Source organism: Streptopelia decaocto, assembly GCF_964273445.1.
Source record: "Streptopelia decaocto genome assembly, chromosome: 7".
Lineage (NCBI taxonomy): Eukaryota > Metazoa > Chordata > Aves > Columbiformes > Columbidae > Streptopelia > Streptopelia decaocto.
Window position 1 is genome coordinate 8,967,418 of NC_138661.1, and position 17,544 is coordinate 8,984,961.

At 39.8% G+C, this 17,544-nt stretch overlaps 1 protein-coding gene across 2 annotated transcripts in view; it reads left to right on the plus strand.

Moving 5' to 3' along the window:
• Positions 1-17,544, plus strand: part of JAG2 (jagged canonical Notch ligand 2) — a gene marked incomplete at its 5' end in the record, with an annotated part of 72,052 nt that overhangs the window by 12,814 nt on the left and 41,694 nt on the right. For both annotated transcript variants that reach the window (XM_082058862.1, XM_082058863.1), the window contains one exon: positions 14,453-14,507. In XM_082058862.1, coding sequence (XP_081914988.1) covers positions 14,453-14,507 — 55 coding nt within the window. The remainder of the gene's footprint in view (positions 1-14,452; positions 14,508-17,544) is intronic.

The following is a 17,544-nucleotide window of genomic DNA, read 5'->3' on the forward strand; positions in this document are numbered from 1 at the left end:
CAAATGTTCGACCAGTCAGCTGTTGCCATCACTGTGGGCCAGCGAAGCCTTTGCCTTGTGTGTCGTGTTTCAAATGTGATGGATGCTGCCCAACTAGCTCTAGAGTTGACTCATTTGGGTAGGACTGATGAGAGAGTTGAAGAGGATTTAGAAAAACAGTGCTCCCTTAGGAACAGAGGTTGAGTATGGGCCTCTCCTCTTCCTAGGGCAAGACATCCAGGCTCATTAGCTTGACTTGGTTTTGTGGGCATTTGCTTTTTCAAAAACAAAGAGACTGCAGTGCTATCAACAGCTAACATAATTTAAAAGGCTGAAGATTAAAACACTACTTTCTCTTCCTGGGAAATTTGCATACATAGAACTTTGAGGCATATCTTTTTTTTTTTCCATATTTGCCTACCTTCTTAGTATGCATATTTCCAATACAAAAGAGTGCATGCAGGTGTTCTGTGTTTAGAACAATAATTAACGTCTGTTATTACATAGTTAGTTTAATTCCCTCTAGACTTCAAGTTGAAATTATAATGATGCATGGCTTGAAGTGCCCAGAGGACACTAATATCCATGCCACATGGAGCGTGGAGGGGAGGGGAAGAGCAGTATTAATTACCAGTTCATCTTTGAATTCTAAATATTAGCATAAAACAAGTCTTGCACTAACCATTAATGGATCTTCATGGTTGTTACATACACTTCAAAAGAGGCAATCTAGCTACATTTTCATTAATGCAACAAGAAAGAGTACATATAATGGGTTTAATTTATCTTGGACTTCTTCCAAAACTTTAGGAGAAGAGGAGGGCATGGATACTTGGTTAATATCAAGTTTGTCTGAAACAGTTCAAAGGTGGTAGCAAGGCTGAAAGCTCCTGCTTAAATCTAATAAAATGATGTTAAGATGGTACCCAACTGTCTGCATGGTGTTGTACATCTCTTCCTAAAAGATTTTTTTCCTCTGTTCTCTAATTTCATCAATACTTTCTTCTGTTCTTTGCTGTCAGATTAACTTAGTGGACTTCTGGAAACTGGTAGTACTGGCCCCCGTGGTGGTAGAGAGGACTGTCTTAATAGCTGTGAACTCATGACAGTATCCATGATGTAAATATCTTGTTTATTTCCTTTTATGAAATGATCAGGCAAAATGGCTGTTGAAACTTAATCCTGTGACTGTTTAAAACAGTGTTTTCTGATAGGTTTCTGACTTTTTTTTGTCCACTAGAATTGGATACTCACAGAGAAACATCTACTGGAATTGCTACTCTTTTCTCTTGTAGATAACTTCTGATTTAATCTCAATCAAAAATCAACACCCTTTGTTCTACTTGAATAGGATGGAAGGGAAGGCTAGAACCTGAGGTTCTAATGTGTTTGCAGTCTTGATGCATGTGGGGTTTAATTTCATTTTCCTTCGTGCTGTTTCTGCTCTAGAACTGTCAGAATGAGAAACAAAACCTGTGGAGGTTACACTGGGTTCTCCCATTTGAGAGACGGGTACAATACAAACTGTGGGCTCTTGTTTGACTACCTTTGGGCAAACTACTGGATGTTGTCTCTTCTTTTTGTATGGTTGTAGTATAGGACGCCAAATTCTATTGCTTTGGTAGCTGTTTTGTTTAAAATAGTTTCATTTTGGTAATTGACTGGCTTTTCTATTATACTGAATTCTTCTAAGGTATGGAAGGAAAGCTTGCTGATGCTGTTTTATATCCCAGTTTGCTTTCCAGAAAACCTTGGTGGAGCAAGACATATTAACACCTATATCAAAGGATATTTAAAGATTGGTTAACTTTTAATCAGATTGTCTAAAGGTTTAGCGTATATAGTTGTGTTAGGTAAATTAAGTAGCAGAGGGGAGCTGTGGCAGTAGGAAGTGGTCACTAATGCTGCTTCTGAGCACTGGTATTTGCTGGTTGTGTTAACTCTTTCATGTTTTGTGCTCATCATTACCTCTGATCAGCTACTGAAACAAAGATAAGTGACAAGCAAGATGATTTGTTAAGACTCTTTTCTGTCGGATTTTAGTTTGTGTGCATATCATCCTTCTTTATAATGCAGTTTGTTCTTCCACAGTGGATCGTGTATGAGCAAGAAGAGCTTAGCAGGGCTCTGGCATCTGGAAGAGCTGGCCAGAGCTGGGAGAAGCTGTCCTTTTTGAGGCCTGTTTTATATGTGCCTAAAGCTTATTGGGGGGTTCTAGGTGGGCCTGTGCCCAGCAGATCTAACGATCCATCTCCAAGATGCAGGCAAAATCTGCCGTGCTCTTTGCAGATTGGAATGTGTGTGGTGGGGTGGCCTTCCTTTTTGTACAAGAAAACCAGTTTTACTGAGTTTCTGGAAGTCTTTTGCCATGACTGGTTAGAGACCTGAACAAGGTTGTGTTCTGTGGGTACTGACCAAGATGTTTAAGGCATGTTTTCCCTCCTGGACAGTGTGCAAAAGTTCAAATCAAAAACTTTACCTGAAATAGGTTTACCTTCATAGGTGTGGCCCCAAAAGGCCTGTGATAGAGCCTCTGTTTCTTTTGGTCTAAAACATGTTTCCTGAGGTCACTAAGGATTCTGATCTTGGCTCAAATTCTAGACCTGTGTTGTCTGAGCCCTGGACTGAGCTGAGCCTATAGTGACTGCCAAGTCCATAGCCCTTTGGATCTGCTGCAGCAGCTAAGCGGATATACTGTTTGCCTTTATCAGGAGTACTTAGCGTAGCCATTCAGAGTGTCAAGGAGCATCTTCTAGAAACCTGAGCAATCAGTCTGGCTCTGAAGAGACTGGATCTTCTTCATGTAGACTGTGTCTTGAGTACTGACAATACTTCCTTACAATATTTGAAGATAAGTTTTATAGATAGCAGTGTTGCTTTTGAGGTGGTTCAGTCAAGTTAGGGAAACTTCTGCAGTAAGTCTGACTTTTTTTTTTTTTTTTAAATTTAATTTTTTCCCCCCTTTCTGGCTTTAAAGGTCTAACATGTCTTCTTTCTTCATAGTTGGTATTTCCAGCCTGTCACAGGTGCTCTTGCCTTCACAGCATTTGTGCTGGTTATGCTAACCCAATATTCACCATGCCTGTTTGCTTCTTCCCCTTATTTCCCCTGGAGAGTGAGAGTATAGATGATGTTTTCAAAGCTGTTTTGTTCCTTCTTAAGTGAGACTGGTTTCTGAGTGACTGAGAGGTCTGGCTTTTAATGGGAGAGGTATTCTTCAGATAGCGTGGAAGAACATGTCTGTCTAGACCTGTGATATTTGGCTCAGTGACGTATATAGACAGTGCAGCATCACTTCTAGTGGAGTAAGAGTAACTGTGAATAGCACCAGCCTTCATCTATGTTATGTAGAAGCCAATAGGGGCTTGTTTTGGCTACTGTATGTATAATAACTAAAGTTTGAAGATTAATTGCCTAGTTATTTTGGTTACCTTTCTGTGTAAACCTCAGTTTAGTTTTCCCCAAGACAAATACTGTTTTTTAATAGTTAAACCAGGATCTGTATCACAAATGTGCTGATAAATTTTTATGTTGAAAAATTGCTATTAAATCAGTAAGCTTAGTATTTCACCTGACACTTGTCAATCTTGTTGTATTTGTGCATTTCTCTTATCTTACCTTGGATGACAGTATGTTCTGCTTTGTGCCACCTGAATTAATCCAGACAGTCTTTTAAGAGTGATTAGCTGTTCCTTAGGGGAAGTTTTAGAAAAGCTTATAGTCCTCTAAATCTTTATTCCAAATAGTAAGATCTCCCAGTTAAATGCTTTAGCTCAGCTTGTCTTTTCTCTGAATAGCATTTGTTACATCTACTGCAGCAGGTACATGGCATACATGGTTTGGTGATTTGTTTTCAATTATTTCAAGTGACATTTCAGTATGGCAGAAAGAAGAATCTTGATTAGGTTTTTCAGTTATGACCTCTGACATGGCTTTCAAAGAGGTGTTCTGGGAAAATTATAAACCTAATTCAGAACTGTGTTTTCTTTCTCCTGGCTTACATTTTTTTCTCCAAACATTCCTTGGTTGTTATTTTGATTACCCTGGGATACATACTCAGGCAGGCATGCAAGATTCTACAGTGTAACTGAGTTTTTTTTAAGTACTCTCTTGTTTTAATGTCAGCCATCAGAAAAACTGGAATACTTGTTTCAGAAAAGCACCTGTACTGAAACCAGAGTCCAAGCAACATAAGCAAATGCTCATGGAAGGTTAAGAGCAAGAATATAGAAAATTTATTTTAATTCTCCCAACTTTTGTTTTCAACCGGGGAACTTCTGAACTAGTTGATGGGTCTCTGCTCAGTATCTCTGCCAGTCTGCCCTTGGATCCACAAAGCTCTTAAAACCACTTTGCCCCTGGGCAACCTGTGTAACATTTTGCCAAACTTTACATGAAGTGCCATCTAATTTCTTTTCTTCTGACCGTGGTTCCTGTTACCTTGATTTGATGCCCTAAAAAACTAAAGTTTTTGTCAAGAACGAGAAGCTCTCCAGGGTCTTTTGTAGTGTTGCAAACTTCTATTGTATACTCCAGGTGTCTGTCTTCCATGTGGAGTTTTGATCAAGTCTTGAATTCCTCTCATGGAAATAATTTGATTCTTTTCTTCCTTCCTGTTGCTTTCTCTGGACCTTTGATTTCTAACATCCCTCTTTCAGGGGATGCTGTCCCTCCCACACTGCTTCCTTTCACCTGCATTTACAGAATCCCTGTTTTCCCCCCGCATTCTCAAGCATCCCATCTAGCCAGGGCGCACTTTACCAACTGACTTCTGAATATTAAGTAATCAAGACATGGATGAGAGTGTTACTGTGATCTGATCAAAGAACTTGGGTGAAGCTTGTGAAGGCAACTTGCTTAGTGAGCTGCCTTTGGTGGGTCAAAGGACCAGCTGTTTATGGAATTGACAAGTCACAAGACATATTTTGTGATAACTTGCTTTATCAATGAAAGCTTGCACAGAAGAACAAAGTCACAGGTGTCATTAACTCAGGGTTATATGAGGCTCTCTGAAAATTAGTTTATATTCATCAAGGTTGGATGTTTAAATAACAATATTTGAAATACTGTACTCTCATTATGACAATTAGTACAAAGAATTCTTAAAGATACCATGGAAAGAGAAAGAAATCATTGGTAAGATTAAACTGTGTATATATTAAAGAACTGGTTTAAAGACCTCCTGGAATGCTACTATTCTAGCCACTACAGTAAAGTTCTAGTTACTAATAATTCACCTAAGATTAAAAAGATTTTTTTTTTTTTATGAGCATTATGTTTGCTCATCTGGTAGGCAAAACAAAAATATTTATCTATGTCATCCTTGATGTATTGATATGTTCAAGGGTTGGACTTGATGATCTCTGAGGTCTTTTCCAACCCAGTCGATTCTGTGTTTTTGATATACTTTTGTTGAGACTTGTGGTTCATAGGAGGTGTCCAGAGGTGGCTTAAGCAGAAGGTATCTGCAGTAAAGTAAGTGCTTCAATAAAACTGGTAAATGGGGTAGCTGATAGCTTGCATTGGTATTACCCATTGATATTAGTCTAATTTCTTACTGGAAAATTGCAGCAAAGGATAAGTAGCTATGTTTTCACTGGCATGGGTTTTTTTTTTGTTTGTTTTGTTTGTTTAGTTCTGGAAGTATGAGGGAAATAAATGATTTGGAAGCCAATCCTGTGGTGTTTGTTTAAATTTAAGTGGCCCCAGCTGACAGCTTGGACTTCAGAGTAGGAACTTGATCTCCCCACGTACAGAGATGTGTATGTGCGGGAGTTGGGAGGGGGTGGGCAGGGCGGGGATGGACAGCAGACAGCTATAAAAAGCAGAGGCAGGAATTCTGTTCCTTGGGACTAGCATTTCGGCTGTGTGTGTAATGGTGAAAGGCACTGCTTTAAAATAGGGTTGAGCTCTTCTCTATTAGAACCTTGTAGTGTTCTGGGAGTAGCTGGCAGCTCAGCTTTTCTTCTGACATAACTACTGCCTGGTCAGGTCTCCCACAGCTTTTCTGAGTTAAGCAGCTAGTGATTTGCTCCTGGCATTGTGAAAACTGTGAGGTGGATGCTTCCTATTTACTGAAGGAGGATGCTGCTCTGTCTGCAGCAGCTGTCTGACAGAGGCTGGGACCAAAGGTCAGAGCCAGTACTGAGGTACCGGGAGCAAATGTGCAGGTCTGTAAGACCTTTCATTTGTCACAGGGTTGAATCGGCTGAGATTTGCTTTGAGTTTGCCCAGGGTGCCAAGTTACAAGAAGCTTTGGGAGTCTGTGTTCTGATAGTTTAGCTTCTCATATGTAGGTGGATCTCCAGAGAGCTTTCTCCTTGCTCTGTATGTGGTCTGAGGTGGCTGCATTAATGCTCTCCCTTGAGAAGCTCTAGTCAGAGGCATGGCATTTTTGCCTCTTGTGAGCTACCTGAAAATGAGTCATTGTTTCTACAGGCATAAGCTAAAGCTAATATGTGACTTTAGGTGTTTTTTAGAAATCCACAGTTAAAATGTTTGCTGTCCCAAGACACCCTCATATCAAGAAACTCCTGTTGCATTGTGCCATAGCAGCAGGATCATCTGGTAAAGTATGTAATGATCTAGTAGTTTGATCCCCTTGGAGAGAATCACTCTCTGCTCCTGTTTCACAAAGTGCTAGGCACTGCCAGATAGATGTTGTAATACCTCTCTGAGTTCCTCCTTGAAGTTGTTTTATCTTCTAGATGCATGCGGCTGGTTGTTGGTAGGATTTTTCCACCCAGTTCCTGAGTAATTTTATTTAATGGGAGGTTAGTCTCTACCTGGGTGTTAAATTTGATATATTAACTCTGAGACGGACTGCATTATTCACCTGTTGTTTTGATTTGTGCTCCTTTTGCAATGAAATGAGTCTTAATAGTCTAGACATCTAGATATTCCCCTTTGCCACCCCCATATGTGTACACACATACACACTCCTCCAGTTTTGACTTTGCTTAGTTTGGGGGAGGAGTGGAATGAAGTGTTCAAATTCATGTAGGCGGAGAGATATCAGCCTGCTGGCTGTTAACCGTGGCAAAAAATACCCCCCTCTCCTCCCTGGTTTTGCAGACTTCCTAAAGACTGTCAGGTGGGGATAATTCATGAAGAGATCCCCTCAAACAACAGGAGGGCTCCAAAGCTTGTAAACACTGCCCTGCTTTTGTGCCTGGGCCAAGAGGAGTATAACTGCAGTAATTGCTCTCAAACAGAAAGCTGCAGGTTGCTCAACTGTTTTCTGCTCTCTGCTGTTTGCGGTATTTTAACCTGGCCTTCTACAGCACTCATAACACTTGGTTTTTTTTGTTTGTTGTTTTTTTTTTTTGGCCCTGGTTTCCAAAGGGGAGGCTTTTGTTTAGGACTCGTTATGCCAATGGCGCTTACTTCTCAAATGAAAAATGAGGGTTTAGAGGATGGGTGCCTTTATTTTGTGTGATGGAATGGCCTTTGCGTTCAGCAGATGAGTTCTTGCATGGCTGAAACATCCTTCAAGTTTCAAAAAACATCTTTCCCCCCAAAAATGGGGAACATTTATTCCTTCAGTAAAGGTCTCAGTTGTGTCTTTATAATGTCTGCTTCTAAAAGACCAACCTGCAGGCTTTTTCCATCTGTCTGCCTTTAAAGCTGTGTTGACGGTGAGTCCTGGACCTTTTTGGAGTGTTTCTTCATTTCTCCCTTATTCTCTTTGCACCTCTGGCTTATTCATGAGGAAGCTGTAAGAACTTGCCTAGCTGCAGGGCGCCTGGGGAAGGAAACAGAATATGCCTGCCTTCAGGTCAGCTTTTTCCATGGCAAACATGCTGCTTGGGGGAGGGAGAGAGGTGCTGGGGGGGAAGCCCTCAAACCTGTGTTTGTCTGGCTTGTCTAGAAGCTTCTTAGGAAAGCAAATCTGAGTGTTGACTGTGCTGGTCAAGACTTAATGTGCTTGGTTGCAAGAAATACTGGTGATGAGTTACTGCTAGTATAATTTTTGTAACCTCTGCAGTAAGAGTAATGATGTGCTGCTGGCTTTTGACCTGCTTTTTTTTACTGTTGAAATGTTCACATAGAACTGTTGCATATCCTTGATTGAGATTTGAAAGGAAATGGTACGGACTGGTGATGAGGCCTTGTGTTTACTGTGTGACTGGAACAGGAAGATAATCTGGGCTCTGGATTTACTTAAGAGCCATGCTTATTTCTAATTCATAGCCAGTTCCTGCTTTTTTTCTGAGGTTTTTCCACGTAGAAACTCCAGTCAAAGTCCATTTATTCACACAGAAGTGGTAATTCTTTGTTCAGAGTAGAAGTATTTTAATACACAATAGGTTGTTATTGATGCAGAAAATACCAACTGTTGATTTAACCTCAACCTTAACTTTTTGCAGTTTTCAGGCTTTGAGTTGCAGCACATAAGTTCTATACCTGACGGAAAATGCTGTCAGCAGATCGATCATCGTTCTTGGGCTAAAAAGTCTGACATGTCTGTTTTGTCAAAAACAACCAAAACAAACAAAAACAAAAAACCACCACTTTTGAATGTTGATTAGTAAATATCAAGGTAGTAGTAATAGTTCACGTAGAGAAAAATGCCAAACCGATATTGCAGGTCTTCTTTCCCCCCTCCCCAGAAAGGAGGTAACTGGGATGGTATGGGGAGTGTTTTGTTTAATGTAAACAGTGGAATAATGCTTTGAAGTTGCTTTTGTCAACACCAATCCTGAGAAGAACACAACTGAAACAGCATAACCAGGATAAACAGGCTTAATTTCTATCTTTCCAAACTGCCTGGTGTATCTATTTAATTAACTCCTACAAAATGGTTCCCTCACAAAGCTGAGCTTTTCTGCAGAAGTGTGCTGGTGTTTCTCTTCTGACTTGTAGCCTTTAACATCATCTGGGGTTTGATTTGATGAGCACGAGTGCTGTCTTGTGTTTAATTCTCTATGGAGGATAAACTAGCCACCAAAGTCTGTAGAATCAAGTATGTTTTCAGTGCTCTGTATTCACCCCTTTATGTGTATTATGCATAAAATACTCATGAATTTGAGACATTCTTGGGGTGCTTGCTGGAAAAATAGAGTTGTATGTTAAATTTATGCTGGCACTTAAACACACATCTATGCTAATCAACAACCCCTGTGGATAACTTTTTACCTTAAGTAGCTTATAAGCTAGCCCCTTCTTAATCATGATATGTCAAAGAGCTGGTACACTGCTGGTGATGTGAGGGGTTTAAAGATTCACAGTATGGGTAGACCTTAGGTTCTGGACAAGAGCTAAGTTAATGCAAGTTCTGTAATTGTTTTCTGGAATCATAATTTAAGAAAGATGTCTGGTATAAGCATCTGTGCTGTAGAAGAGTTACTTGCAGGTCGTGCTGGGTTGCCTATGTTAGACTTTCTGTTGGAGAGCACAGGCGTGACTAATGCAAGCCAATGGCAGAGCTTTTATAAAATGAGTATGTCCATTACGTAAGCTAAAAGTGTTCTTCAGAACTCGTATCCATTAGTGTCATTCAGCTTACAGCTCTTACTGTGGTTATTGGACAGGGTTATAGTATGGGTGAGTGTATGGATATTAAAATTTTCACTAATAAATGTTTCTGGTAGTCAAACAAATGTTGCTGATAGTTGAGCAATAACTGGAAAGCTCTCAGTGCCGCATACCATGAACATATTTGGTAACAGTGGTGCTTCTTTGTAAGTTTTCAGCTGTTCTTTTGAATTTTGCATTTCTTTTTATAACAACTTGAGCAGATATTTTGCAAGACTTGGTACTTTGGGGCAGGCAGGAGAGGTGTGTGTTTGGTGTGTGTGTGTTTGTTTGTTTGCTTGTTTTTTTTTTAACCAGTAGATTAAGGATCTGTTTCTGGTTTTGAGGTATAGAAACTATAATGTGATTATCCCTCACACTACTGTGGAGAGGAATTCCTCTTTGTGGTTATTGACTAGCTGGAGGTGCGAAGAGGTGCCAGGTTGGGTTGGTAACAATTGTCTTCTCTAGAGGCAGGATAGCCACAAAATCAGTTTTTCTGGTTATGTTTCTGCTGTGTCTGTTGGGGGTTTTTAAGGGTGACTGTAACTGTCAGTAGAGAGCAGGAAGTTGCACAACTGAGAACTGTCCCAGCTGAAACTGATTTTTCCAGTAAATGTGCGTTTGTCTATCAATACCATTTACTGCCATTTGAATAACATCTCTCATTTCTTAAAGTGTGCCAATGAGTTCTTCCTAAAATGTTACACTCTGCGTTGTTGCTCATGTGTAAATGGCCAAGTGCTTGACTGTTAGACCAGAAGTAGACACGGGGCAAGTGAGGCAATGGGATGCCAGTAAGTGAAAGGATTCAATAGTGTTGGTCTTGTCTTTGTTGCGTATGTGTTTTTAAGTTTTTTATAGATGGGCTTATAGTTCTTGATGGTCATCAGTGGGAGGAGGGTAGCAGCAAATGCTTGACACCAGGCCTGTGTAAGCTGGGGCTTGCAGAGCCATGTCCTTGCCCTGCCTGCCACCGGGAGGCAGCACGAGCTGTGCGGGCTGCAGGATCAGTTATTTGCCCAGAAATTTGGTTGTTCCACATCTTGGAAGAAGACTTGTGCGCCAGAGTCATTGTTACTTGTTATGTACTGTTAAGTTTCTATAAGGTAGTAATCTTTTCAACTCCAGAGTCTGTGCTAGCTTAGATGGTCAGATTTGCCACCGGAGCTATGGAACTCTTAACTTTAAGCATGTAAAAATCGGTAGAATGCCTCTTTATCCCTATTCACACCTTCCAGCACGTGTGTGCTGGAGCAGCGCATTGCATGGAGTTCTTTTACCCACAGAACTTCTCTAGCATCCTAAGCAAAGATACAAATCTGCTTTGAGGTGGAATGTTGGGAAATCATTGTTGACCAATATGTTTCTGAAGGCAGCAAGTCCAGCTTAATTATTTCTTTTGTTTCTTGCCCTGTATTAGCCTGTGTGGGCAGTCAGATGCAGCAGCCAGTTTGCAGGAGGAAAGACCAGCACTTACATAAGATGAGTAAGTGGACATCTGGAAGCACTTGAGCACTATTTTGTACTTCTAAGACAAATCAATGTAACACAGGAAAACCGATGTTAGAAGACTGGCTGTTAAAAGCAGGGGTAGTGGATAGCAGAGCTTTGGATCATGCACTGATTTGCAGAATCCTGCCTAGGTTAGCACTCGTAATTTTGACCCAAAATAAGGAGACTTGCAATTGCCAGAGTCAAACTTCAGGGTTTATTTTCTGATACTGTTCACATTTGTTTTTCAGATGTTATTTTAGGAGATGGGTACCAGGTAGTGTTTTCAGAATACAGGAGGATGCTATCCTGCTTCCCTCAATGCTGAGGTTGGGGGACAGGGGAGAGCGGGCAGTTGAAGGGTGAAGCTACTGCGATGTTCCACTAACTTTTGTTTTCAAAATAACTGTGGAGTTGTGAGTTCTGTGATGTTGTTGTACCTCAGAAGCAGAGGCTTTTACTGTCTCAGCTGGTCTCTCAGTTGTCCTTTTCCAAAGGAATTCAAATATGCCTCTGTCCAGTGTTGTCACTGCTGAGCTTCTTTCTTCCCTCCTTCCTTGAGTGTAATCTATTTACCACTAAACCTTTATCCGTTTCAGTGATTTACCACTAAACCTTTATCTGTTTCAGCGATGGAAAATTATCTTCCTTGGTATATGTCTGAAGCTGCAAGTACAGAAAAGTATTTCAAAAGCATAGTTTGTGGTTTATATGTTAATGTAACTAAGCAATAGAAAAATATGCACTCAGTTAAGTTCATTTCTGAGTAGACTGGTCCCTTGCTGTAGTCATGAAGGACCTCAGGTGAAGAGCCCTTCTGCTTAGGGTGCTGCACTTATCTTTTTGTTGTTGTTGTTGCTACTGTTGTTCTAAAATCGGGATATTTCAGTGTTAGGATCAACCTTCCTTGGTGGGGATGGTCTGTATGTAACAGCAAAATGGTCCTAAGCACCCTGTGAAGGGCAGTTGAATTCTTCAATAATCTTCTTCCTAAGACAGTACTCTCAATTTATTGGCTGAATGTCCCCAAGTCCACGTGAATCATAGATGATTAGCCTGTGAATTCTGTGCATATCAAGGCTTGGCTCTGCTGTGTTTAATGAGCTTCAGTTTTTGGCATGGCTTGCCTCTAAGCATAAAGATGTATACATGAGGGTTTTTTGATAGCGGTGGAAGAAGTTTCTGTTCTTAGAGGTTTTTTCCTTGGTTTTAAATGTGTGTGAGCATCTCAACATTAACTTGGTCAAGCTGGAAACTGTCAAAGCTGAAGGGTTTGACACCTGCTCTTGTTAAACTCAACAGGTAAATGTTACATGTATGCATAAAGTAACTTTTTCCTAAAAAAGTTTAGTATTTGAATATCTATCTATCTATCTATCTATCTATCTATCTATCTATCTATCTATCTATCTATCTATCTATCCTACATATTTGGTCATAAAACCAAGAAAAACACCTGAAACCTTGCTTTAGTGAAGTAAAGCCTTCATGCTTTTTCCAAATCATTTTAAAACTTCTTTCCTCAGGGGAAAGCATACTACCAAGTGTGCTTCCTTTAACAATTATGTTTCTGCTGTGTCTTTTCCAGGTCTGTGTTTCACCCTACCGCTTTCATGAGAAAGAAGTCTAAATTCTTGATAGATGCAGCGTGGATTTTTGTGTGTTTATTCTTTAGAGATTTTTTTTCTACAAAACAGCAAAATGATCTGTTATATAGACTGGGGTTTTTTTTGTGCACTTCTGAAGGGATGACTCTGATTTTATTCCTTTTTTTAATGAACTTCAGTTGCTTAAGTCTTAAATATCCTGGCTGTTTCCCAATCTTCAGAACCCCTCACTTCATTCAAACCTTTTAGGGCTACTTCTGAAAAGGATTTCTGTGGCTAAGCAAAGCTGAAAATTAGATGCAGTGGGAAGGGAATAATAATTCAGTCCTTGCTGTGTGGGGAGGGATGTTTTTGTTTTGCTGTTAGCGTGCTTCACCCCACAATTTTTAATGCTGTTATTTCATGCTTTTGAGAAGATGCCTTCAAGGGCTTTCACATGACAGCAGAGAAGTAAAATTTAAACTGCTTTCAGTTGGCTTTCATGTAGCAGCAATGTTTGCTATTACGTTGGTGCAAAAGGAATTGCAGTTTTTGCGTTGTTGAAATTTAGTGTCGGGTATTGGAATACATTCTGAAATAAATGTGGTTATGTTATACGTCATTTTAATGTGCTTTTCTCACTTTGTGGGTTGTTGTTTTTTTTTTTGCTGCTGACTTATTACTTGCTATTTATCTTACATTTATTTTAGACTATGGAAATGATGGTAGACAAAAAGCAAATTCAAGCAGTTGTCTTATTCAAGTTCAAATGGGTCGTAATGCAGCAGAGACAACTCACAACAATAACACATTTGGCCCAGGAACTGCCAATGAACAGACAGCAGTGGTAGTTCAAGAAGCTTCACAAAGGAGATGAGAGCCTTGAAGATGAGTGTAGTGGCCGGCCGTTGGAAGTTGACAACGACTAGTTGAGGGCAGTCATTGAAGCTGATCCTCTTACAACTACATGAGAAGTTGCCAAAGAACTCAACATTGACCATTCTATGGTCATCTGACAGTTGAAGCAAATTGGAAAGGTGAAAAAGCTCAATATGTGGGTGTCTCATGAGCTGACCAAAAATCAAATGAGTCGTTGCTTTGAAGCGTCATCATCTTTTATTCCACCCAACAACAGTGAACCATTTCTTGATCAGATTGTCACGTGCCATGAATAGTGGATTTTTATATGACAATAACCAGCTCTGTGGTTGGACTGAGAACCTCCAATGCACTTCCCGCAGCCAAATTTGTACCAAAAAAAGGTCATGGTCACTGTTTGGTGCTCTGCTGTCAATCTGATCCGCTACAACTTTCTGAATCCCAGTGAAACCATTCCATCTGAGACGTCTGCTCAGCAAATCAGTGAGATGCATTGGAAACTCTAATGCCTGCAGCCAGCATTGGTCAACAGAAAGGGCTCAGTTCTTCCCCATAACAACACCTGACCACATGTCACACAACCAACGCTTCAAAAGTTGAACAAATTGGGCTGTGAAGTTTTGCCTTATCCGCCATATTCACCTGACCTCTTGCCAGCTGACTACTACTTCAAGCATCTTGAGAACTTTTTGCAGGGAAAACATTTCCACAGCCAGCAGGATGCAGAAAATGCTTCCAACAGTTTGTTGTATCCTGAAGTATGGATTTTTATGCTGCAGGAATAAACAAACTAATTTCTTGTTGGCAAAAATGTGTTGATTGTAATGGTTCCTATTTTGATTAATAAAGATGTGTTTGAGACTATTTATAATTATTTAAAATTCAAGGTAAAAAACTGCAATTATTTTTGCACCAACCTAATAATTGCCAATCACTGCTTGTGTCTGGTGTGTAGCATTAGTTTATTACTATCTAACTGGTGTTTTGTTTCTTTTCAGAGATCATTCACATTAATACTAGAAGCGTGGGATTGGGATAATGACACAAAATCTGGTGAGTATGTATGTAAAACTTGCAGTTTTCATTTACTCTGTGGTGTTTGTACACAGGTTGCGGAGATTGAGGGGGATTGGTATGCTGCTGCAATTAGCCGTTCCTCTATATCAGTCTGAATGTAAGCCTGCTATTTAAGTAAAGGGCATGTACTAATCCAGGCAATGAATATTGGGTTAGGAGCTCTGAAAAATTGTTGCTGATAGTAAAAAGGATGAACAGTAGCAAGCAAAGGTTGTAATACATGACTCCTAATCATTAGTGTTAAATAATGTTTAAAGATCATGGTAGGCCTGTTCTTTTTTTTTTTTTTTTTTTTTGAAAAGGAAAATAGTTTGTGGTGTAGAATTGCATTTTAAGTTCTCCTCAGCTTTCACAAAACCACATTGTGCAACACTTACCATGATCAGGTAAACAAATAAGCATTCTTCTCCCCATAAAGAAACCATACCTGATGCTTTTGATGGAAGTGTTCTATATCATGGTATGATTCCTTCTTCATTTGTTTCTTCTCAAGTACTGAAAGTTACTTTGCATTTCTGGTCTGTGAATGCTAATGCTCAGTAGCAGAGCAGGGCTATTGATATGAAGAAAAAGCAAGATTATTGCATAAATACTTCAAAGTCATATGAAGGTGCTGGTTGCCATGTTGCTGCTCAAGTAGGACTCCAGCTTTTGAATCTACTCTTCGGTAATGATTTACAAACCTGTCTAAAATGATATTTTCGCTATAAGTGTTAAGTGAATTTCAGACTTTCATTGTAGTTAATGATGGACCATTTAATCTTGCCTGGGATCAATATAGAGGAATATAAGGGCTTCAATATTAAGATAACAAATGTTTGTCCCAAATCATCATCAGTTTTTAATTATAGGTTCAATTCTATGCTGCTTCTCTGACCATCCTTATCAAGCATAAAAAATTGGCAAAGCTTGATTGATATTGATATTAAGGCTACATTAGAGTTTCAGGGTACTTTTCTTTGAAGTATTTGGATCAGTCCCACTTGCATTTCCTGACAGAGTTTCCTAACTTAGAGGTTTACGTGACACACTCTATCTCCAATGATAGACAAAGTAATGATGAGTTTGTACTTTGTTCCTGAGCCCACCCTCTCTTAGAGTTAAGCTTCTTATTTCATGCTTAACAGCTCCTTCAACCTTTTCTAATAGGTATGTTTTCTTTAGATCTCTGGTAATTCATGTTGCTGCAACCCTTCAGTTGGTTTATAGCCTTCTTGAATGGCACTTCTAAAAGTTGGCCATGGTATTCAAAATGAGATCTTGTGTGCTGAGCAGAGTAAGCCTGAATCTTACATATCCTACATAGCAACAAATCAGAGGCATCCTCTTGAATGCTTCAACCAAAAAGTACTACATGAAGTTAATTCCTTTAAAGAGTTTCCAGCTTGGGAATAATTTACCTAGGGGCAGCTAATACAGCAAATATTGAAATATTCATGCCCTAGTTCTAGATGACGGAACATGAGATGGTGTAGAAGGGGATGAATATGAGGAACCTATCTTTCAAAACAGATCTGTATGCATTTAAGTGCTGAAATTTGTTTTTTAATCAGCTACTTAACAAATAATGGTCTTGTAACTTGCTATGTTTATATCTTAGAATCTGCAGAATCCTCTTGCAAACCTTTAGGTTTAAAACCCAGGTTTCATTTTAAATATACTTGATAAGGGAACAGTCACTTTAGGCTTGTGTTAAGTCTTTCTTATGCTTTTTAGTTTAACATGCCCTAACAAATCTATTTGCTTGCATTGGTGTCATTTTTTTTCCCTGAACTTCAGGCCAACAGGTTATATAGTGTATTCTGGAGGCCCAGTGGGCCGTCTCCTTAATTTAAGTTTCCATGGACTAGGGGAGTCAAGTTACAGTTTAGTGCTCATGAGAAACTACTAATGGAATGATAGCTTCCCTTTAATATAGGCTGCCAGATATTGCATCTGAAACCTCAAAGGCTTCTCACATGACTTTAGAAAGGCTTTCTTGGCCTATAATTCAGCAGAAGACTAGCTTGTCTTGGTAAAATATTTCTGTAGTCTGTTTACCGATTTCACGATTGAGACCTGCTCCAATTTAGAGTTGCATAGGATTCCTATGAAGAATCGATTAATGCTGAAGGTATCATGTGTTCATATGTGGTATGTGGGTGTGGTGTTGTGGGGTTTTTTGTTTGTTTGGGGTTTTTTTTTGTGTTTTGTTGTTGTTGTTCTTTTGGGGTGTGTGTGTGGTGGGGTTGTGTGTGTGTGTGGTTTTTTCCTTCTCTTTTGAGTGGTCTTGTTCCAATAAGTTTTGCCTTGTGAATCTGTCAAAATGCAAAGATGCTTCTTTTGTTTCTGCAAGGACTACTGAACTGCCAAACAGGAACAGATCAGTAAAACTCCTATGTGAGAGAATAGGAAAGGGAATATGGCAACTCCTCCAGAGAAAAGACAAACAATACCTGCATCCTGGAGGGGCAAAGAGAATATCTGTGGAAAGCTGAACTCCCTCTCATATCCTGAACACTGAGTTCATCTCTGGATCAGGTTACATGTGTCTTCTTTTGCTACTGTAAGAAAGATTAATCAAAGTAATTGCTAGAGTATGTCTATAAGCTGATTAGTTAGTTCCAGAGTCAGGTTTTGCTTTCCTTTAATGGGGATGAGTAAGGCTAAAAGTTTAATGCAGGTTGTCTGTTCCCACTTGGACTTTGAAGTGGATATTTAAAACAAACAAAACCCCAAACAAACCAAACAACCACTGTGCCTTGGTGAGGCCGCATCTGGAATATTGTGCCCAGTTCCGGGCCCCTCAGTTCCAGAAGGACAGGGAACTGCTGGAGAAAGTCCAGCACAGCGCAACAAAGATGATGGAGTGGAGCATCTCCCTTATGAGGAAAGGCTGAGGGAGCTGGGTCTCTTTAGCTTGGAGAAGAGGAGACTGAGGGGTGACCTCAGTCATGTTTATAAATATGTAAAGGGTGAGTGTCAGGAGGATGGAGCCAGGCTCTTCTCGGTGACAACCAATGACAGGACAAGG